Source organism: Lepisosteus platostomus, chromosome 19, assembly GCF_059453375.1.
Source record: "Lepisosteus platostomus isolate fLepPlt1 chromosome 19, fLepPlt1.hap1, whole genome shotgun sequence".
Classification (NCBI taxonomy): domain Eukaryota; kingdom Metazoa; phylum Chordata; class Actinopteri; order Semionotiformes; family Lepisosteidae; genus Lepisosteus; species Lepisosteus platostomus.
The window spans coordinates 15,314,975-15,339,596 of NC_142629.1; the positions used below are offsets into that span (position 1 = coordinate 15,314,975).

General features: G+C 39.8%; 1 protein-coding gene across 4 annotated transcripts in view; it reads left to right on the plus strand.

The window, feature by feature from the left end:
- Positions 1-21,740: 21,740 nt before the first annotated feature.
- The window catches only part of med9 (mediator complex subunit 9), a 64,308-nt gene continuing 61,426 nt past the window's right edge, over positions 21,741-24,622 (plus strand). For 3 of the 4 annotated variants that reach the window (XM_088612204.1, XM_088612206.1, XM_088612205.1), the window contains exons 1-2: positions 21,741-21,961; positions 23,195-23,342. In XM_088612204.1, the coding sequence (XP_088468330.1) occupies positions 21,873-21,961; positions 23,195-23,342 (237 nt within the window). In that variant the 5' untranslated portion in view covers positions 21,741-21,872. Of the gene's footprint in view, positions 21,962-23,194; positions 24,196-24,411; positions 24,540-24,622 lie in introns of those variants that run through there. The other variant, XR_015928241.1, reaches the window with a different exon arrangement.

Here is a 24,622-nt window from a genome sequence, read left to right on the forward strand (position 1 = left end):
CATTAAAAAGCAGCCTACTAGAAGGTTTCTCATCATAAACTCTGCATCCTCTAGTGATAAGTTCAAGCCTCTTTTCACATCTGTCTTTCATGCACCAGCTTGAACCCCAAAACCCCACTTGACTGTGAATAATTTTGAAACGAAACCCCCCCACAATGACTGTTCATTCTTTACTGTTCACATGATTTTTTTAGAATCGTGGTAATTATCTATTCAAGTTGGACTTTTTATTTAAATAAGAGGGTCCTTAGAAAGTCAGTAAAAGACATGGGCTGAAATGAACCCAGAGCTTCATGAGCAATTCATGATCACTAATATTTCTGTTATTGGATATTTTTTCCTCCCAAGTTCAACTTGGATCCCTTGAGTAGCACATAAGAGCAGAGTAGCTATGGGATGAATTGAAAGGCAATTGCACAGCTCAGGGTATGAAATGCAGGTACAACATCTGTATACAAACTCACCATTGTACATCCCTGCATGATTTAGATCTTTTACATCTGTGCATTTAGTGTTTCTCTGTGCTTTGGAATTGTTTTTAAAGCTGCTATTAAAAAGGACATTTTAAGGATGATGCTCTACCACATTTTAATTCGATAGAATAGGGTTGAAACTCAGCCCCTTGTGGTCAAATACAGTACGCTGATCACTCCAAATGGAAGGGGGGTGAATATTGATCTGACTTGACTTCAGCGACCTTTATGACCTGAAATCTTCCATGCTTCCAGCTGGACACAGCTGCTTGTGAAGCTCGGCTGCTGTCTTGGAAATGTCGCATTTATAAACGTCTTGATGTCTTCTAACTAGGGATCTTTTATCACCAGATTGTGGGTCCTTGCTGGTCTGTACGCATTGTTCATGACTACTCAGCATGTTTTCGTCGAGAGCCTGAGTTAAGCATAAGTGACTCACTACACCTCCTTGTTAGACAGACCTTGCTCCACATCCACAGAAGGCTAATATAAACTTATTTATATTGTTTATTCACTACGATGCCTGCCTAAAAATTTCATTCCTAAAAATTAATTGTTTATTTTTTTTACGTTAATTAATAACTGGCTTACCTCCTATACTGGGCCAGATATGTCTAAATGCAAACGATGTAAATAGTTAACATATAAGTTACTTCATTTTACCTGTAAGTTAAGTTACTGTTTACTTTGTCAAAACAAATGAGGTCATCCGTAAAGCTGTTATTTTCTGAACATCCTTTCAACTAGGGATTTAGACTTTGTAAAAATATCTTCTCTTTGAGTATTCTGAAATGCACTTCAACTCTCCCATATGGTGAAGAAATACAGCAGAGATTCTGAACATGTGTCTCGTTGGCACGTGGGTGTGGACATTTAAAGAAGCAAAGTCAGTAAAATATTACTGAAGAAAAGATGTGAATGCTAGCAGAAAAGGGTACATTTTTTGAGGATGGTAAGATGGTAAGAAATGGACCACAGTTTAACCCATTAACGCGAAAGGTTAACGCATTCTGAATCATGTGTTACGAAGATCCATGTTTGGATGAATTAAGAAAAGCACAAACTGGGCAAATGTCAGCTTTCTAATCATGCTAATTGCATGATCTGGGTTCATTTCAGCCCGTGTCTTTTGCTGACACTCTAAGGACCCTCTCATTTAAATATCAAGTCAAATTTGAATAGATAATTACCATTATGAAAACAATGACAATGGCAATTATTTGCTGGGAGAAAAGTACAAATTGAAACTGCGGGTCAACAGAACCCACTGTTATCACCGTCAGTTCAGATCCACTGGGGAAGTGCTTTTTAATTTTTTTGGACCCTGGCTCTGGGTAGCCCTGAGTTAAGGGACTGCTTTGCTCACTCTGCTTTGCACATTCAAAGATGTCCCTCTTGTCTTCCTATTCTGCGTCTTCGCTAGTTCTGCCTGTGGTGAGCCACTGCCCTGTCTTTGTAAGAGTGACGTCCGAGATAATAAGCCCGCTGTCGTCTTAAGCCTCCCTCTGTTCAGATCTCGGCAGAAGATTGAAATGTAGGAGGGGAAAAAAAAACATTTCCTCCTCCAGATGTTCTCTGTCAAAACAGCTAGAGGGAGATGTGTTGTACATTCAACTGTGTCTCGGTCTCCCCTGACGCCACCAGCTGCCCATGTTACGTGATCATGCAGTGCACAGATGAGCTCCCAGTACGGTCTTTTCATGGCCTTGGACTTTGCGAAGGTTAATGTCTGCTCCCTGAAGGCCAGCCAGGCATTGGGTAATGTCTAAAATGTGTGTGAGTGACTGCAAGGTCCCATTTTGTGTTCTGTGTACATTAGGTACTTCATTTTGAAACGGTTTGCTTAAAGTTTCCCCACAAAACTGAGTTTGTTTTTTTTCAGACATATTTCTAATGGACCTGTGTCTGTTTCAGCAGTAATTTACTGTTCTCTGTTGGAAGACATATGTGTCATACTTACTCCCCTGGCAAAAACCATTGGCAAAGGTGGCATTTCTTAGGCTTTGGGGCTCAGTCAAAGGGGCACAAGTCAATCTCAAAAATGTTTCCATGGCCACTAATAAAAAGTGTGTTTTTCCCTAAAAATGCAACGTATGTACCAACAGCGGATGAAAGGCAAACACAGCTGTTCCACTTTAAATCTATCTATTTGTGCTACATAAGTGTATATGTATAACATAAATGCATTGAGAGGTGTTTAAAAAACATAGTACTGCACTGATGTAAGAGTGTATGAACCTTTACAGTTCTCAGAGTTGTTTTCATTTAGCAGATTCTAGCAGCCACAGCCACTGCCTCAGCTGTGTAGCCAGAGCTTCATTTGATCAGGCAAAGGGAGACCTCTCTCCCTGTCACTGCTGTCATGTTCCTGCCAGCCAGGAGGATGTGTCCCACAGTAGCTTTTTTTTTTGCAGTAAATGTGAGTTTTCTTTCCTCACATTCTATTTTGCCTCATGGACATCGTCCAATGCCTCATGGACATTGGACTTGTCATACTAAGACATGCTTTGTCTTGTAGAGATGGACAAACCAGCCTGTTGTCAAGTACATTGCTCAACGCCAAGCGTAGTGCAAGCAGCTGAAGCTTTGTCAGGCGTGTAAATACCAGCATGCTTATAAAGAGATGTGCTTCTACAGTAGTAAGAGGCATTAAGAACCAGATTCAGAACAATGAGCATTTTGGGGGGGGTTTCATGAGTCTGTGTTTGTGATTTAATCATGCACAAATAGAAGATGTAAAAATAAATACCTAAGGATGTCTTTAAATTTGTTTTATGGTTTAGTTTAACACGCAGTTTTAAGCCACAACAGAATTTTCTGAAAAGCTTATTTATATCTGTAGTCCGTGAGCAGGACACAACCAACAAGATACAAGACAACAGCAATAGATTTTTACAGACAATATTACAAAATTATAAAGTGCACATTCAAAAAGAGAGAAAAAAACAACACTTATGGCATTTATTTTCCGTTGAAATATATATATCAAAGATTACTAGAGTTACATAGAACACAATCACATATCAAGGTCTGCGGAGCTATAGACTTATGTATCTAAATAGCATCCTTATTTATGCTCTACTTGACATAGTGGTATAAATCCTACACTTATAAATGCTACAAAAGGCAAAATAACACTTACAGTATCATACCATTTTATTAACTCCTTTTTCTTAAAACTAGAAAAGAGAGAAATGTAAATGTACAGTACATGTTTAGGAAAATGCCTTCCTGTCAAGTTGTGGGGTTTAGCAGACAGGGAACAGGGATACAGGTGGTCAAAGTGTTCTGCAGTACTGTTTTAGTGGGTGGCAAAACTGTCAGAAAGTATAACCAGATTCCATTTTGTAAATACGTCTCTGTATTCCAAATTTGTGGAACCTTTTGTTCTTTTTCCCTTTTTTTTCCTGCTTTTTGTGCTCTTTTTTTCTCTTTTCTTTCACACGGTGTCTTTGCCCAGGAGCTATTATTGGCACGGGTAGGCCTCGAACCACAGCTGCCAGCCCCCTGCAACTCATCGCCCATCTGTCCTCACGTCAACGATTAACTAGACACTCGGCTCCGAGGCTTTTCAAAACCCAAACAAGGGAGCTGGTCATTCGGACGTTACCGAAAGAACCTCTGTTCTGTTAACAAAACAAAATCTTGGTTCTGGCTGAAAGGACTGACTGGGCAGACAGCCCAGGTGTTATCACTTTTGTGTTAAGAAAAAAAGTACCTTTTCCCCCCATTCATACTATTTACAACATCCAGCTTTCGAACCACTTATCCGTTCTCGGAAAACTGCTTCCTCCCGGGAAGGGCGACTCAGAGCCTCTCCCGGAAGCATAGGGCATAAGGTGGTATTGTTCCAATTTGGGATGCTAACCATCTCTCGGCACCCAGAAACACACACAAAAACACACAGCGACAATTTAGAGATACCACTTAACCTGTCAAAAAAATAAACATCGGAACCTAAAGAAATCACAGTAAGGCATCTGATGGGACGGCAAGAAAAAATATATTTCCAAAAGAAAAAAATTGTGTATATTTGAAAACTGTGATCTTGGTTCTGTTACATGTTAAAGCTCCCTTTGTGAATGAAAAAAGCCATTTTAGGCTCTGCTACTCTTATAGTAGTCACATGGTTGTCTAAACTTAACCAAGGGCTCTCCCAAGGGTGCAGTTCGCCCCCCTGCCCGAGCATTTCCTTTTCTCCCACAAGCTGGGCTCATCACAACAGATTGTTCCTGGTCGTGCTGGAGACGTGAATTGAGTCTGCTGTTTTTTGAAAGTTCAGCAGATGGATGCTCGAAAGCAGGATGTCGTAGCACGACTGCTGTGCGGACTCGAAATGAGAAGTGTTGGTAATGGACACAATAAGACGTCTGGGCACAGCGCCTGAATAGAGAGATTGGGAGAACATTTCACAGGACCAGCAGCAGATGTTGGTGGGAAGGGGCAGGCCTACCACCCGAGCAGACAGATTAGACATACCAACAGGATCCAAGGGTGAATAGACAACATGAGTGAAATTAGTACTAAGATGATTGAACAGCTAAGCAGCTCATTCTTATGGAATAATGAACAAATCCATCGAAATCAGCTTTTATTATTAAAGCAAGAGACACTTGTTTCAGATAATGTAATTTTAGACTTTGATTAAGGCTAAAGTTTCACCAGCTGGAGAACTTTTCATTTCTATCTTTATGAGTAGGAAACAGAAATTAAATGTTCCAAGAAATACTACAAAGTGCTACACTAAAATGTAAACTGGAAACTGAAGAATAAAGTAAGATGGACGTATCATGTCTCGGCATACAGATTGTTCATCCTGTACTAACAGGCTGAATTTTTCAAAAATCATCCTTACTTGAAATCCATTAGAAATTCCCTTGTGTTCCGAGTATAGGCTTTCTGAGAAAAAAATAGAAATTGTACTGCCAAAAGTCAAAATTGAAAGTTTGGAACTCTCTGTGAGCTGTATATTCCCTTTGATGATTAGCTATGGAATTGCTGTCATTATCCTTCATTGCTGTCAGTTGATTCTTGCTGTAGAGTATATCTGGAGATTCCATCTTCTTTTCTATCACTGACAAAAGATGCTGTGGGGTGATAAGTTTTGTGTCCTGAGAACATAAGAAATATTACTTACATGATAAGACCATTTAGCCCAGCTACTTGGTGTGCCAGCTGCTATAAGCTGCTGTATTTGATCTGAGGATCTCTTCCAGCTATTTCTGAAAGATGTCAGTGTCAGCTTTGATAACGTGGCAACTGGTAGCCTGTTCCAAACTCTCCCAGCCCTTTCCTATTATCAGTCTTATTTGTCCCTCCCTTATGTTTTTACTTGTGCCCACTGGTTAGTTTTTCAATTTTTCCTAAAAAGACTTTAGGATTGTGTTTTGCTACAGCCTTTGTGGGTTTTGACTTTCTGAATCAGATCCCTTGGTAGTTTTCTCTGCTGAAGGTGAAAAAAGATTTGGATTCTTTTAGACTGTTAGAGTGGGACATTTCTTTAAACAAAAGGAGTGTATCTGCTCTTCCACGGGAATAGAGTTTCTTGTAAAGGGGTGACCACAATTGTATGTAATACAAGGGCTCTTACTATATCATGGTTCAGTTTTAATACATCACTTGATTAAAATTTGAGTTTCACTTTTAACCTTAAGATCCTTAATTGGGCGGAGCAGTGGCTCTGTAGCTAAGGATCTGTGGTTGGAAGGTTGCAGGTTCAAATCCCGCAGCTAGCAGAGCAATCCTACTCTGTTGGGCCCCTGAGCAAGGCCCTTAACTCCAACTGCTCCAGGGGCACTGTACAATGGCTGACCCTGCGCTCTGACTCCAAGCTTCTCTCCCTGTCTGTGTCTCATGGAGAGCAAGCTGGGGTGTGCAAAAATACTATTCTTAATGCAAGAAATTGTATAGGGCTAATAAAGTGATGTTATCTTTCTGCCTTTTTATTGATTCCCATCATCGTCTAGAGTTTCTTTATCCTGGTACTGGAGTGCCCCTGTGTTGTCTGCATTTTATTTCAGCTGAAATAAGCTTTGTGGACCTACTGTATGGTTGCACTATTGCACCACAATATGTTAATTTTTTATTGTTCCAGCTCTTACAAAGGAGTACAGAGTGAGAGATTTGCATACTCCCTCTGCCAGATGCTACTGTAAGTTTCAAAATGTTTATACCAGGTGGAATTTAATTAATCAGTCTACATATCACCATGAATGTTTATGGTGGATGGGCTTGACACAATATCATTTTCACCCGTTTCTGTACATCATTAATTGAAAATCAATTAGCAGCTGTTTAGAAATGTGAGAATTTAAACTATGGTCCTTGTCGGTCCTAGGGAGAGGGTTGGGTTGCTGTTAGGGGCTGGAGTGTAGTTAGGGTTAGGTTTATTGTATGTAGAAATGTGTGCAAGATCCACAAATACAATATGTGGCTAGAAGCAGCTGTAAGTAAAAGATTCAATAATGTACTTAAGCATTTCATGTAATGTGATTGCCCCAGGGCAATTGTGTTATGTCAATGTCCTCTGCCACTCCTACTGTAGAAACTATTTCTCATGTCTAGGGACTGCTGAACTCACTGAGCATAAGTGAAATAAGGGCAGTTCCCACTGCTGTTGGCAAGACGCATGATACAACCACAGCAAATTCAGAAGGTCAGTGTTTTGATGTATTCAGTCTTCTGATCGTTTTTTTTTTTTAAAGTGCAGTCAGACCCTAATTAAAGTGGAGAAGAAATGTGTTTTTTGAATATTGAGCTTTGCTGGGGTAACTCACCTGGCTGAGAACAATCTCAACCCAACAGCAAGAACTAGGCTGTTGGAATCCCATCCCATTTATCAATGGCGTTTATAACAGACCTTTGGAAGACGTTTTGCACACTTCTGCCCGTCTATGTACTGTATATATGTCTTTCACCCAGGTCTTCTCTTCATGTATCTCTCTTGCACCCCCTCCTGCCTCCCCATCTACACCCTTGCAGCAGCTCCCTGGCTCATTCCTCCTAATAGTGAGGAAGGCTCACGGCTAGGCTGCCATTCCCTGAGATAGGCAAGTCACATCAAATACTTTAGCCATATTTCGTCTCTCTATTGCATTCATTAGGATTTCACGGAACTGCTGAAATGGGGGGTTGAGTCAGGGAAATCTGGGACCTCCTGCATGAGCAAACATGAGGTGGAAGGAGGGATGCCAGAGTTAAATGTGTTCAAGCAAGAGTGATATTTACACATGGGGAAACATAAGTGGCTGAGTTTAGGGTTTGACCTCCCCCTTAACTTCTGTTTAAAAATCCATTTATTGCTTATAGGTCCATTTTATTCCTTACGTCAATTTCAGGTTGAAAAGCAAACAAACAGAAATTCTGCTAAATTGTATCAAAAAAAGGGGTGTAAATCTCTAGGGCCTGTGAGCTTGGTTTATCAGTCAACGATTGCAACGTGTATTGATTTTGTCCATATCTTTGAGCAGGACTTCTGAACTCTGGGCTCTGAACTCTGATGTCATCCAATGTTTGTTAGAAATGTTTCATTAAATACGTCATGATTGAATGCTAAGGATGGTGAAATGGTCTTGTTAAGCACGCTAGCTTTATGTCAATCCAAATGTGCTATAGATAAAAGAGAGATCACATGCAATGAAAATCTGTAGACATGGGGTCATCCCATGAATCAATTACACACATGAATTGATTCACTTCACAAGCCTCTTTGCTCAGCCCAAAAGGGATTCTGTTTTTCTGCTTTCTCCTGTTCTAACCTGTTGTGTCAGAGTAGGATGCACATCATTGAAACAAAGTCCATTGAACAGTTGATTCTGAGGCTTCGGACAAACAACAAGGCCTTCTTAACGGGAGGGATGCTGAAAGACACAGCTTTCGCTGTTTGGAGGACAATGCTAAGTACATATTTCCCCAAAGGGAAAGAAGTGCACTAAGATGAGTGAGCCCAATGGGCAAATGGAGTTCTTTTTTTATCAAACATTGAGTTATACGTCAAAAACTGAGAAATATGTGCCGATACTCACGGATTCCAAGATTACTTTCACACTCTGCTTAAAGGGTATAAATATGCAGCCATTACAAGTATATAAAGCTTGCAATCCAATTTACAGCCTTTCCCACAATTGTCATGTCCTGCCAGAGGGGTGAAATTGTTGTCAAACTGTCCAAGCTATACCGTAACATGGGGCCTTGATATAATTATTGTAAACTGACTGAAACTGGTGCCATTGTTGTCATGAATTGGTTCAGCTGAGCTTTGCATGCACGGCCCTGTAACTCGGCAACGCAGGCTAATTGGGAGAGCTGAAGACGTGACTTGTGCAACATTGTAAGACCAGCTCTTCAAGCTCACAGCAATGCAGGAATCCGCAGAACGCACAGATGCACGTATCCCTGGAACAAAGGCTGAAGGCTTTGCTTTTTTTCACCCGATCACCGTCTCTGTAAACAAGTGTATCGCACTGGTGAATGAGGGGGGAGGCACAAACAGTGTCCGTCATCAATCTGGACTTACTGGCTAGATTTAATTATGTTGTCAGCCAGTAAGTAGCGTGAGTCACCCATGTAGGAAACAGTGGATGGCAGCACGTCTTCTAAAAGGACAAAAAAAAAACTCCAATACCAAGCCATGCTTTAATTTACTGGATGTGAAATACAGACATTTTAAAAAGATACATTTCTTTGCAATTGCGTTTACTGTCCAATATTCCTGTGGTTGTTCCTCGACTGCACTAGAATTTTGAGTAATAAATAAGAGGACGTTATACATCTTTGTTGTGATTCTTAAGCTACCGTGCACACACATGAACACACAATGGGCTCACAGTATTCACTGAGGTAAAAGAATACTGTAGGCTCTGGAGATGCTCAGTTGCATCAAACAGGACATGCTTGTACAAATCATCAAAGAACCTTTAATTCCACAATCGCTGCCTAATCGCTTACTGTAGCTGCCATGAGAGAGTTCTGGCTATGTACTCAAAGAGCAGGCTGCCCTTAGGGTTCAATCTCCAAACCATCACCCCAGTCACAAGTTAATGAGATCAAAACCCGCACAGTAAGATGTAGCCCGATAGCTTTACTATGTCAGTGTTCAAAGCTCCTTGCTGTAGCACTGGTTTTCTGTAATCAGACTGTTGTCTTTCTGCTCCTGAACTCCCCTCCAGTTCATTTTTATTCCAGCTTGAAATCTCCTATTTTTCAACCCACCGCATGTCTCTTCTCTTATTCTATTTGATTGCAAACAGGTCTGCGGTTTTAATTAAACACAGAATATTTCTGGACATTCTGTTGGTTCTATCTGAGGATTGGCTGCTGTACTTCAGTTGTTTGCACTGGCAATAACATATATGGTGTTTGTTATAACTCTTCCTTCAAACTGTCTGAATCTCAATTCTCGTGGCTCTGAATGCCAGAGCTCGACTGCGGAAAGAGAATTTTGTTTTTCGTTTCTGACGTCAAACCTCTGCAGGCGTGTCCTGAAAGGACTTTCCAGATTTGCATTGCCATATTAGCAAACAGAAATATAATTGTTAAGTGAATACGAACGATTATCTATACATTTGTGCATGAATGTCTTTTATACCTGACTTTTTCTTTGAAGATGATATGTGTTTATTAGAAAAAACGCCTTGATACAACCTGTACTGTATGTCAGCATTAACTTCGTTGTCTCACTAACAGGTATGTCTTTGTGTTAGAGGTAATTTGTCTGGAAAACTACTGAGCAAGAAAGCTGTGGACTGTGTGATTTGATATGTCTGAGTGCAGGCCATTTCAGTTTGCCAGTGCCAATAGCTGGAGCTATTGGCAGAGCAATTGAAATTATCTACCTTGTTTCAGAGAGTGTCTTCAGTTGTGATACAGTATAATCCTAGCTGTCTGACACTTGCACTCATGAACTCTGCCACAGCCTGCTATGTTATTCACTTTTTATTGAATATGTATATGGAATTTATTTGTATCTTTCTTTCGCTATTCTGTCCTCTGTGCAACATTATTTTGGAAACAAATTACTTTTTAATTATTTGAAAGGTGAACCAATAGCTCTGTGAGAAAAAGATGAGGAGTATAGTGAAATAAGATTCAATATTAGCTTGTTTGTTTTTTTTAGAGCAGCTCTAGGGGGAATTCTCCAGATATCTCTAGTCAGGCTCAGTTACATAACTAGGAGTTCAAAAATATTAAGTAGCAGGAAAATGTGGGCATTTGAGATGTCTTAAGGAATTTAGAATTTATAGTTTGTGATTAATTTTAAGCTTTTCTGTTTAGAACTGTTCAACAAAAGCTTCCTGTTTGATTGACAAATTAACAGGCATTTTCCCGGCAGTCACTGTTCTTGGAGATATTTAACTAGAAGCGAGGGGCAGCTTGTCTTACTTGAATAAGCTTGACGTACACTGTTGTTTATTCAGACTGCAGCAGGCAAGTCCACTAGCAGCTGGGCTCAGCAGCTTTGGCAGCCAAGAGGCCTGGCAAAAGTGTTAAAAGCAGCACTTTAAAAATCAAAGATTGGGCCTGTGATTCAATAACATTCCTTTTAACCAAGTGTTTTTCTTTGGAGAGACAATAGTCCAGTAAAATCTGCATTTACTGTACAGTACAGAGGGATACAAAGACACCTTGAGGTTAGGTGCCCTTTTCAGGCCATAAAGACCCCTGGGGGGGGAATGAGCCACCATTTTTCTTAACTATCCAACACTGGAGGTGTGGGTAATGTGGTTAATATCATGCTCCAACCAGCCTGTTACCTCCAGAAGGATTAACCCCTGAAACTCATTTGGAAAGCTGGCTGAGTGGAACTAGGAGCCATCTAGAAGGAATTAAAGCTACATTACTTTCCCCTACTTGGGATTGAACCCAGAACCTTCTAGTCAGCAGCCAGACACCCTTGCCATCTGAGCTCCACACAGACCCATTTATCAGTGTGTATACAGTATGTCTGTACAGTGTGCATACTTAGGATTTATTTTCTCTCCACTTTTTTTTGTATTCCAATTGATTCATCTCCATCATTTGCACTTATGGATTCTAAACATTTTCATATCAGTGTGACATATTGTATTGTGCTTGAAGCTGCGGATTGTTCTTTAATTTCCTCAATTTCCTGTGTGTTCTATGGCGTGTTGCATGTGAATTGTCATGAAATCACATCATGTCATCATGAAACATCTACACTTTGGGGTCTTTAGCACTTTTACCCATTGTGTCTGCTCTGATGCCACATTTATTGTAGAACTGTGTTAAAGCACTTTATGTTTCCTTAACCAGCTTAACATTACATCATCTCAAAAAAGGTTATTTTCATTGCATGGATGATCTTTATCATCAAGAGATTAGAAACATAACATTTGAACATTGGCCAAAATAGAGAAGCTAGCTGGCCTGCTTGCCACATTTATGTCTCAGCTTATCCTCAAGTCTTTTATTGAAGGATCCCAGGGAATCATTTTTAATATCTCGGTGTGGCAGATTGTCCAGACGCCCCAAAACTCTTCTTTTCTCAATCCAAAGTGACCTCAGCATATAATGTCTACTGTCCTTGTGTTGTGAATTCAAAATGATACACATTTGCCTCAGCATTGTCTATGCTTTGCAGGATTTTAAATGCATCAAGTACCAGTATTTCTGTACTGGAGGTTTAAATCCTCTTACTGGCTCTGAAATCATTACTTATCACAGCCATTCTGAGAGAATCAGTTCTGTTGTTCAGGGATCAGTTTACTTACAGTAGGTAAAGTGTGTGAGAAAGATCTAATGTCCAGGAAAGGTACAGAATATGTGTCTACCAGTACTATCTACCAATCTGCTGCCTCTCTTTAGCAAAGTTCAGCTTACCTGTATTTAAGATAAGATCATTAGCCATATACCATTTCTTATGAGTTTGTCTCTTCAGATACCCCCACTTGCTCTCCATGAGATACACAGACAAGGAGAGAAGCTTGGGGTCAGAGCACAGGATCAACCATTCATACAGCACCCGGAGAGCAGCTGGGGTTAAGGGCTTTGCTCAGGGGCCCAAGGGAGTAGGATTCCTCTGCCAGCCATGGGATTTGAACTGGCAACCTTCCAGCCACAGGCACAGCTCCTTAGCCACAGTGCCACCACTCCACCCCAAAATGCTCCAAACGTAAATAAGGTATAAGGTATATAATATAAAACTATTAAGGTACTGCATCTCCAGCCTGAATATGAACTATATGAATTCTCACAAATTGGTCCTGCTTAGATGGCTATTTGCTCTGATTTCTGCACATTCCAGTGACCACAGCTTCCTGTCAATATGGAGAGAGAGAAATTGACCTGGAGATTTGGGGGAATATAAACTGAGGTGTCAACTTTATTTCACCAAAAGGCTTTGGCACTGTACAGTGCTAATTTGTTTTATCAGTACATTGCTGGTAACATTTGCAAAATTTTCTAGGATAGATAATATGGTAAAAAGGAATCATCGCAGGACTGCAGACAACAACCCAAGAAAGATAGCTATCAGGAAACAGATGTACAGTAAGTTAAGCTTGGTGCTTTCTGTTCAGTAACCTTTACAATAATACTGATTTGCATGGGAGATACAGCATTTTAATTGCCAGTGTTTAAATGTTTTTGTATTAAAAGGTTTATGTTACTAAGAGGCACATTTCAGTGCAGTATACACCAGGACATTAAACATTACTCATCTGTAGATGTTGTTTTATTGCTTCGCATCTGGCCCAAGAGCTGAACTTCCAGAGGATTTTTTGTGGAAAACTACAAATAGCAATAAGTGATTAATTTTATAGTGCAGGATCTGTTTGCATCACAGGGCTTGCTGGACTTCAGTGGCATGCACTTTCATTGTTAGATGACTTCCCGTCTAAAGCAACTTGATTGTAAAACAAAACGTAGTTATCCATTTCTGGAAAGACCTTTGCCACTAAAAAGCTCAATTTACAACAGTTCACCATAGCTGAAAATATTCGAATACACCAGCCTATTACTCCAAAATCATTCTATTAAGAAGGCAGTAGCATGATACTCCTCTGACTGCTCCTTAGCCGCTTTTGAAAAACATCTGCTGCTTTATCAGAAAACATAGAGGACATCTGTAGTAAGTGCAGATGAAATAAGAGACCAAATGCGAGCTCATAAATAAGTATTTGTTTAAATGGGTCTTTCTGCACATGCGCTTTTATTGAGCAATGTTTCCTTTTAATAACAGTCTATTGAACAGAAAATCACACTATGAACTGCACCGTGAAAGCGCACCAAAGTCGGATCACGAGAGACAGCCACATCCAAGGACAAGATGCTTTGTGAATGTTTGACTTATTTTGGTTGGATAGATTTGGCTCAGTCGACCTGGTTAATGGGTAGCCTCCTGGCCGCAAGACCGGGAGGCCTTGACCCCATTCAGAGAGGAGTGAAAACAGGGGCAGCTGCTAGGTGAAGATGGAGCAGAGGAGGGATGCATGAGACAAATGCAATTGGAAGTGTGAGATTATATATACAGTATATTATATATAATATATATATATATTAGGAATAGCAGGCGAGATTGACTTGTCAATGTTATCCCTCCTGAACTTCAGTTGATAACTTCCGTCTAAGGCAGATAAACTGGAGTGCACTATGCAATCTTTTCAAGACTCTTTTCCGATGAAGGATGCCAGAGTTGCATATACTGTGGGTGTATGTAGGTGTTGCTGATTAAAAGAGATTTTAATCTCTTGGAAATATTATGGGAAACACACAGGACAATTAAAAAAACAGTGCAACCAATATAAATATATTGGTCGGAGCGGTGGCTCTGTGGCTAAGGATCTGCGCCTGTTGCTGGTTCAAATCCTGCAGCCGGCAGAGGAATCCTACTCTGTTGGGCCCCTGAGCAAGGCCCTTAACCCCAGCTGCTCCAGGGGCGCTGTATAAATGGCTGATCCTGTGCTCTTACCCCCAGCTTCTCTCCCTGTCTGTGTCTCATGGAGAGCAAGCTGGGGAATGCGAAAAGACGAATTCCTAATGCATGAAATTGTATATGGCTGATAAAGTGATGTTATGTTGTTAAATATGTCCCAGAAGATGATTAGGGCAGAATGATAAAAAAGACTGTGATACACTATGGGCATAATATCCAGAGTATGTGCAAATGTAATAACTAACAATTGTGTTGCTGCTCTGAAGGCCAGGGGTTCTTTGCTTGATGGTGAAGGCACTTGTCAAGATTTTTCACTTAAGCGTGGCTTTGTGAGGGTACCTCTGAACTGCTCGACTCCTGTCAAAATTGGCTTAAGCTCCTTATAGATGTAAAATTATAGATGGTGCTCTATCTGCCGTATTAGAAAGTAAAATTGTAACAATAATGCATAATATCTTATTTTTCAAGCAGGTTGGTGAATTTTCTGTCTGCTATAGTTCATGCTGATTATTCCTTTCTTAGGTTAATGGTATTTTAATAAGATAGTTCCGATGACTGCCAGGTCTTACAATATAAAACAACAAAAAAACTAAAAGACTCCAGTGCTGTGGCTCTAAAAGAGAGGAATTTATAATAATAATAATAGTAATAATAAACTTTATTTTATATAGCGCCTTTAAAGGTGGCTTCTCAAAGCGTTTTACAGGATGACAACAACAACATTATACTGGCAATTAAACGCGTTCAGTATTCTGATTATGGTGTATTCTGATGCTGATCACAGAATAAATCTTAGATACACATCCTTTTTCCTTTCCTCTGCTCAATATCGTTACCTGCTCTGTTAATTGGACGTGGTGGGTCGTTATAATGGTTTTTCAAGCATTACAAGCTCAAGATCAAAGCTGGAGATTGTTACTCAAAGCTTAACAACATGTGACTCAGGGCAACGTTGCGAGTGATGGCATGATGTTGTGCTGGGACAGTATGTGCTACATTCCCATTTAGCGTGCAGCACGATAGCCGGCTAAACCAGTACGGGATGAACAAGCCCTTTGTCTGGGAGATCAAGCTCTCATATCTCGGTTGAAGTGCAGAAAATGTGGTTGCAGTTGTGAATTAAATAAATGTGAGCCATGTGACACTGGGAAAGTGGTTACCTTTTATCTTACTGTCATTCTTGTGTCCTCATGGGACTGTGTGGCATCTTTTGATTGCATGCATTGGCCTCTAAAGACAGGTACACAGGCCAATATTCCTGGCTCATGAAGCAGCAGTTCAGTAAGTAAATCGCAGTTTTCTGGGAGGTCATAGCCAAGGCCTGTGAAGGCAGCAGTCCAGAGCAGTGGCCAGAGTTGTACACTCTAGCTGGAAGGCTATGAGTTGCTGCTGCTGCAGGACGGTACTTTATCCAGTTTGTTCCAGTAAACTACCCAGCTTGGGATAGAAGTGTGAGCCAAATGAGTCATTTCCAGACAGAGCATTCTAAAATGCTGCTGTGTGCTGCATATTATCACCCTGTCTTAATGTGCAGAACTGTCACATGAAGGGGATGAATGACAAAACAGCCAGATGCATTCTCTTTTGCATGTTGCACATCGTGTCCGGAAATGTTGTATAGCAGTGCAACATTAATATTTGAAGATGAAGTGCATTTCAGTTTACAATATAAACACAGTACAACCTGAACAATTGAGTTTGATTCGACACGTGAATTACGTTACAATAACCAACGATTACCAACCAGCTGAAGATGTCTCTGCCATCGTGTACTTCTGGTGTGGTGTTAACGCATCCATGTGCAATCAGAACGAAGGTCACCTCTTCTGATGAAAAATGATGTATCAGATTCCCATGTGCAGTTGGCTTAACTCCCATTATATCCAGTCAGGAGAATGATAAGTCGGTAAATGCCGAGACCTTTGAGATATTACCTGGCACATATTCATGTACAGATTATTGTAGATTGATTGTAGATTAAGAGGGGTCACTTCCCTGTGTTTATGTGGATACAAAAGCAAAACGCTTTCCAGTAACTAGGTCTATTTTGCTTTGTAAATGACTAGAGGTAGCTGTTTTAAAATCAAGTGCATCGTTATTTAAAGCCGTTTTGAATATATATTTAAATAGATTTCTCATTCCAATCATACTACTTAATATTTGGGGAAACCCAGGTCTCTTTATATATCTGTGACCTAGCTGATTAGACTTGTGAGATTTTGAAGGTATTTGTATTTGGCTCTGTGGTTATGGTTTTGACTTTTATCGATTAACATTCACCTTTTCTTGTGCGTGTGTGTATCTAAAAGGTCCTCTTCAAAAAAGGAGAAAAACTTCTGAGTGATGTTTCGAACGTTCTAACTAAATGAGGAGACCTAAAAGCTTCCAACAAATAAACGTGTTTTCTGGGGGAGTTATGTCTTTGCCTACCTACTTGCTCTTGTGTTTTCAGCAAACATAACACAGCTGGGTCAGATAATGTTTGCAAACAAATATGCAAATGAGATGACGCTGTTCAGCTGCATCTGATGTGTGTGATCTTTAGCTGTCTAGGCTAACTGAGCTATGAATCTCATTCAGTCACGTCCTGAAAAAAAAAGTGTTAAAAACATGACCGAGGAGCTGCTTCCAGATTCCTGCAGCACGTTGTGAAACTCCCATTCTCCATTTTAGAATGTGCTTCACATTAGTTTCCGTTTATGCCTTCCGGTTAGTGTTTCATTGTTGATTCTGAAGACGTCTATGGAGCTGACATTGTCAAAACCTTTGAGGATTTTAAATTCAGTTCTTTTAGTTGGGCAGCAAAAGGATAGTCCTTTGAGTCTGAGAATGTTCCAGGTTCCAGAATGTTCTCCATAGATACATGAATTTATTCTTTCAGTGACTTGATTCTTAAATTGGACTTCTTCATAGCCCTCATGTGACACACAAATGTTTTACCTGGTGGCTTCCTGGAATGACAGCAATGCCTAAAAGGAGTTTATGTCTACAGGTACAACAAAAGGTAAAGGTTTAGAAAAGGTAAATGTTAGAGTATCACTTTCTTGATTCTAGAAGAAGCCACTTTTAATCAGGGTATTACATTTTGCAAAAAAACCTTTGAGGTTAGGTACGTTTGAATGAAATACTGGGAAAATAAACCTTTAATGCCAGGCTTAAGTCTAATGGAAACTCACTCCAGGCTGTATTCATAGAGCATTCATTTACGATGTTGTTTTTTTACTTTATTTTCTAAAAGAAGAAATCCCCCAGCATTGTTCTGCCAACAGAAATAGTTTTTAGCCCAGAGGCTGCTTGTGACAGGCTTAGCTGCACAGTTCCTGAAACCTCCTTTTTGCTGTTTCATCTGGGGGAAACGTTCTTTTTCAAAACACTTTTACGAATAAGCCTGCTGTTTTAATGAGTAAAAACAAAAGATTCTCTTCACAATACAACCATCAAGCCTCCATCTGAAAATATGGGAGGACGGATGAACACAAACTGAAGTCTCAAACCTTCTGGAAAATTCAGGAGTCTAACATCAGGTGGTGATTGGGTAGTTCATGCATCTCTTCTCCAATGTGTGAGTACAGTGAGGAACAGTAAGCATAACAAGGTTACTTAATCAGATAAAAGAGAAAATTGGTACAAGCTATAAATGAAATTTAGGTCATGGGCGATTAGTAGGCCAAGAGGTGATAATACAGGATATACAAAGAAAACACAGGAAGGATTTGCTGTGGATCTGCTCATTATAAGGGATTTTTGTATTTACATCACTGTGACACTTTTATCATCCTGTGATACTAGGGATACTGTGATTTCATTTGTTCTTGAAACATGATGGTTATATAACAGCTGTGATCTCTTTGTTTTCAAGCAAAACTTGAGAAAAATGAGAATATGCTTTTTGTCCTGGCTCATGTAGGGTAATATAAAAATACTGTGTATTCATCCTGGGTTAAATCGATGCATAAAGTGAATTACCTGCAGTACCAAATATGTTTCATAGGTGTAATTTTTCATATTTCTCTTGCACATCCACACATTTCTGTTTGTGCTTCGCAAGACTCTCTGAAATCCACAAACTTATCCTCTCCTATTGTATTGAGATATTTGCTGATCTCCAAAATAGTCTTGCAACGCCACTTGAACATTATTTTCCTGGAAGTCCTGAGCTAGGATGATAAGAATCTGAGAGTGCAAAAGCTAGGTTATAAAGATGTTGGAGGGAAGAGCTCCGACAGATCAGCTTTAATGTCAGGTAGCATACAACTCCTCAGGCATTCCTCTGTTGTTGCTTAATGGCTGTCTTCAAGACAAGTAGACTAGGAAGGAATAAGTAAAGAAACTAAAAGGCCCAACATATATTTCAGATGCAACGCTTAACTCCCCCGAAGCATGACTTCTAGAAACAGTCAAAAGAATCCAAAGTAAATGAGTTAAATCCCAGCCTGTATAGCCATGATCTGATTTTAAACTGAGGGGCCATAGCCTGGATAATAAGTGACAGCGGAGGAAGTGGTAAGGACTTCTTCAGAGAAAAAAGAAATATCTCCAAAGAAACAATAACAAAGAACCTGCCTCGGTCATCAAGAAGTGCTCAATACGGATGCCATGGCTGGCTGATTCTACCTCATGGGAGAGTCTGAAGTGCATTCGGAAAAGCCAGTTAGCAGTAATAGGCTGGGGTCTGTAGCCAAACAAAACAACACTCTGTGACTGCACATCAGATAGGGTATATATTTCTGAATGAAAGGATGTACTTGCACAAGGGTCAGCATTACAAAGGGCAAGCAAGCATGCTGTGTCAATACTCTTGGTCATTTTGAATGGTTCGGCACTGCCTAGGTTCATGATTCCAGACTCTGTTAAATATTCTAAAAGATTTCTTCATCCATCCAATGATCACTTCCTCTGTGTTCAGGAGTCAGGGTGGTAACTCTAGTGTCCTGGCTACACTCTGTTAATTTTTGTACCTGATCTGGTGAACTGTGGAGCTGCTGCACATCACCCAGGTGGGGACTGGCCCCCACCCGCCCCGTTTGTAAGGCACATTGGGATCTATTGGGGGAGGAAGTGCTACACAAATGCCCTTTCACAAGGAAGAACCCCATTCAGGGGCAGCTGCAAAGGAGGAGATGGGTTGGAGGCAGAAAAATGCAAAAGGAGGTGTGTGCAAAAGACATATCCATTGTATGACAACAGTCAGTATTGATGGTGAGTTTAAACAGCTGGGTGAGATTGGATTGTTCATTATTATCCCTCACGAACTCCAGTTAAGAATTTCCATTAATTATATTGCTTAATATGTTCTCCTTTTTTCATTCTAAAGCTCATGTTTGGATGCAGTATAAATACAAAAATACCTTTCTTATCTGAAGAGCTCTTCAGGCTCACTTTGTAACAGTGTCCACACCAGGTCACTGTTATTGACACTGTTCTCAGTCTTTAGCTCCAGCAAGTGACTAATTGCCAGTATTAAACCCCTCCCACCCTGAAACATTATCCAGTTTTATGATAAGGTTAATAATTTAAATCTGTTATCTTTATGGTTACAACTCCATGCCATGAATCTAATTTATTCCAATAATATTTTAAGTCAAAAGAAGTAATGTTCGTATGCTCCGGAGCAAAGAGCCCCATAAAATAAAACATTTCCCCATCCCAATCTGCTGAGCAAGTAGACATCACAGCAACAGAATCAAGTAATCAGTATAAAGATCATGGAAGTAAAATGAGGGGCTGTGTATCATATGGCATGGCAAGCTATGCCTCTTAATGAGAGAATTTTGTAAGTGGGCTGGCTAATTGGTAGGCAGCAAACAGCTGGTGTCCCTTCTCTTTGAATATCAGCTAAAATCTAAACCGCTAATAATAGTGGTTTGATTTTCAGCTCCCTAGCACATAGCATTTTTTATACTAAGCTTAAATGGGGGACAGTAAAATCTGCTTCTGGGATACTGTGGGATGCACATAATAATAATTATAATTTCTTTATCAAAGGGCAACTTGACCAGGATACTGGAGTAACACAGGGTGCATATTTATTATTTTTTATAAATAGAAATACTGCATCACTGTGTCCCTGTAACAGTTACTACAATCAGGGGGAAATGCTACATCTGATATCAACTGGCCTAGCTCTTTAGCTGCTGTTCCATCTTGTTTTCTAATCTTGTAAATGGAGAGAAATCACATTTTGACAGGAAGCACTTTTTAATTGGTTCAAAAAAAGATTTTATTGTTCTCCAAAGAAGGGTGCCACAAAGTTCAGAGAGGACGATGGGCTGGAAAATGGACAGACAGTTGTCTCTTTTAAAGTTAGTTCTTCTACTGAAATAATATTGGAAGGGCAGACTGAAAGCTTGCTCAGACGCAGACAGAATATTAATAATAATACACAGAAGTACAGACATGTGCGATGCAAGTGGAGGGAAACATGAAATAGCCAAGATATGTAAACAAAACCCATGTGAGAAGACGTCAGTCCAAGTGGATTTGATGTAAATGACAATCTTTGGTATTAAGGACCACAACGATGATGTCGGCTGTGAGCTGCACTGGCATCAAGGCAGAAAATATATAATGAAAGATGAAAGGTAGGGCTACAGAGCTCATGGACGTAAGCAGCATGAAGATTGCTGAAGCCCAGCCATGAGAGCCAACAGAGGCAGAGAGGTGAACACTTGGAAATGTGACGAGGGCATCATCCATGAGCGCAGGAAAGGTCGCAAACCTTTGAAGTGTTACACATGGCACGCTATCTGAGGGAAACAGATCTGGAAAGGACAATGTTGATATTGCTTTAATGTCAAGATGAATGGCTTTGTCCTTAACAGCGACGTGTATGCTTTACATTGTTTCAGGTTTCTCTGGTCTCTTTAAAGCACATGGATCTGAAGAACTGGGAGAAGCTGTTACATTGGTCAAACTAGGACAAAACCCTGACTGAGGCTGTTAACACCCCAGCTGGACTGAAACCCCACGGAGACACCAGCCCTTCACGTCCAGGACTGGGGACTCCTGTTGTAGAATAACTAGCTAATGAAGACAAATTAATCAGCCCGATTTTTTTCAGCAAAATATGTTCATATATAATTCAATCCATATGTTATCGCATATATCGGTCCACAATCTGTTACATCTGCTGCTGTAACATGAAACAGACTTCACTGTGTATACAGTAAATAACATTTCAACCTAAAAAACTGCTAAATTATATACTGTATGGTTTATTAAAAACTGTTGTGAAGATAAATTCAGAAATTACAGAATTGTTTCGCGATTGTATAAACTTCCTTATTACTAACATACGGTATTTCTCATTTTATTTTTAAAGAAAAATAATTTAAATATCTTTGCATAGCTGTATCGTTCATGCGAGTGCACTGAAACTGGTAATCAGACGTCATCACGATGCTAAGTATGAAACCTGACGTAGACTCGAAAGGCTGTATCCTTCTACACAGAAGAAACACGCTAGATTGATGACGCGTATTTTGTGCGCCAGATTAGCAGGCTGAGAAATGGCAGAGATGGCGGCGGTGATTCCGAAGCAGGAGGCAGAAGATGAGGATTGTTCTTTGCTTCCGCTTGTTCATGACATCATTAAATGGTAAAAATCAACGTGTTAAAGACAGCTTTTCTTTGCCTGCATGTATCGTCTGACCTTGGGTGTTTTAACGTTTGTGAATCTAGTTGTAACCGCAGGAACAAACACAAACTTTGAAACCTAATTGATGCATCGTGTCATTTCTGTCGGCAGTTTCTTATTGTTTTTCCTTTTTTTTAAGCAGTTGTGAATGGTATTGATGATCTTTGTCTGCAAGAAACTAAGAAACATTTGCTGCAAATCTGCACTTTTTTTATTCAAGCTTATTCTGAAGGGGTGTGAATAGCACAGCTCTACAAGAGTTGCACGAAAGCTTGAACTTGCCCTTACATGAGCTACAGTGCCTTAACACCTCCCACAGTACACTGTAGCTGGGGCAGGTGATTTCTCCGATCAATAACAAACGCTCGGATATTAGTGGCTATACACATGGGCTTCCTATAAAAAAAGCAAAGGTCTTTATTTACGAGGATATGTAAGGAAGCACATGTGTTTGTTTTGTTTTACCAGTGTCACACAAAACCCATTGTGTTTTATATATCTCGTTTAGGAGTTACTTATCTATTATGAATGACAACTAGGAAACTATAGAGACTATAGTGACCCTGTAACGCACTAATAGCAACTTTAAGGCACATCGTAATATTCAGCATTATTTTGTTTTGAGAAGTCGATTTTTACACCTCAGCCACACTACTCTGCATCAGAATATGGTTTCAGTGCTCTGTAAATTGCACTGGTTCAGAGCAGAATTCAAAGAGATTGAGATTTGCCTGTTCAGCTGTACCGCACTGAATGATCTACTTCCAAAGTTTCTTGATGTCTTATTCCACGTGTGTAGTCTAACAGTTCATCTAAGATGTGCTGATTTGAGCCTTTTTACTACCAAAGACAACACACCATGTGAAAGAGCCTTATCCTAATGTACAACACTCCTTGCCCAAATCCATTAGAGATCCTGTGGCAGGTGACATTCTTAAACTCACTTTAAAATGTAGCTTTTAATGTAGAGTTTTACTCTTGCTTTTACTGGGTCAATTTATTGGGCATTTTTTGGTTATTGCTTCTGTTGTGTTTTAAGTGTGTTCTATTGCATTGTTTTTTATTGCTCTTATAAAAAGAATTTATTATTATTATTATTATTATTATTATTATTATTATTATTATTTCAAAGAGTGACATAATAGGGTTTGAAATAATTGGGCATTCTGGTATTCTTGTCTTTATGTTTGATAGTATGGACAAGGACAGCCAAGATGTCCACCAGGAACTGAACAAACTCAAGATGAAGATCCAGGAGGCCAGGGAGCAGATTTTGGCTATGCCTGGAATCAGCCTGAGTCCCGAACAGCAGCAACAGCAACTGCAGAACCTTAGGGAGCAGGTACGCACCAAGAACCAGCTGCTGCAGAAGTACAAGAGCCTGTGTATGTTTGACATCCCCAAACCCTAGAGAGGGCTGGTCGCCTTTAAAGACCTCCACTGTAGATGCTGCCTGTGAGGGATGCTTGTGGAAAGACCCGTTTCAAAATCACATGGAGAAAGACAGCCTTGTTTTTTAAAGGTAACTCGCTTGACTTGGACACAGCTCTGCAGCGATCTGGAAGTGATTGGGTTGGGAAGAGGCTTGAGCAAAAGACTGCTGTTCTCGAATCGTTCGGTTGAGATGCATTTTTATTAGTTAATAAGTTGTCGGATGAGCTGTTATAATATTTAGGAGGGATAGGCCTTTGGTTTATGTTTTTCATCTATAATAACACGTGGTGATGTTTGACTTTTTTTTTTTACTTTTGTATTTATTGCCGAGTATATTTGAACAAGAAAGACTGATTTACAATGTTTGCACATTTGATTCATTTTCATATGCAGCGTTTTCAGATAATTACTCATCGGGTAACTGATTCAAACTTTGTTTAATAAGGCAGTTTATTAAATTCTGCTTATCAGTAATATCTTGTTAAAGGTTTCATGTAAATTAAAGTTTAGGCAGGAGGTGTAAGACGTATATTTGTAATTTCAAAGAGAGCTTCAACCAGAGGGAACCATTCCTTGTATCTTCAGCAGTCCACAGGAAGAGAAGAGGTTTAACTGTCTTCATGTTGCTTTTGTACATACTGTACCTATTGTCTGAAATCTGGCTGCAATTTTAAAGATAGCATGGGCTAAGTATTATAAAAAAGCCAAAATATCACATAGCTGAGAAAAGTATACTCTGTAACAGGTTGGTGTGTCTGCAGGTTTTTATTCAGGCGTATTGAGTAATTCTTACCGTATAAGATACATATTCAGTACCCTACTTATGTTAGCAAAGCCTACGGTCTCTTAGGGATATCGAACATACTGTACTTGATAAGACTGCAAGTTTAGATTCATTAATGCAGTTTTGATGAAGTATTCAGTTCTTCACGCTCGGCAACAGAATTCCTCTTTCTTTCACTTGGTCACTCCTGTAGTATATTTCATTTGATAGAGGTAGTTTGCATTGTAGCATTTTTTAAAATTTGTTGCACGTTAACATTTACATGATTTATCTGCCTGTCCGGAGCATATTGAAAATACAATTTGTGTTAATTGGGGATAACTTGTCAATTGCTTCATTTAAATCACTCTTGATACTTTTAACAGATGTCTGCCTGAACCAATTGGATTATTTTCAAAATAGTT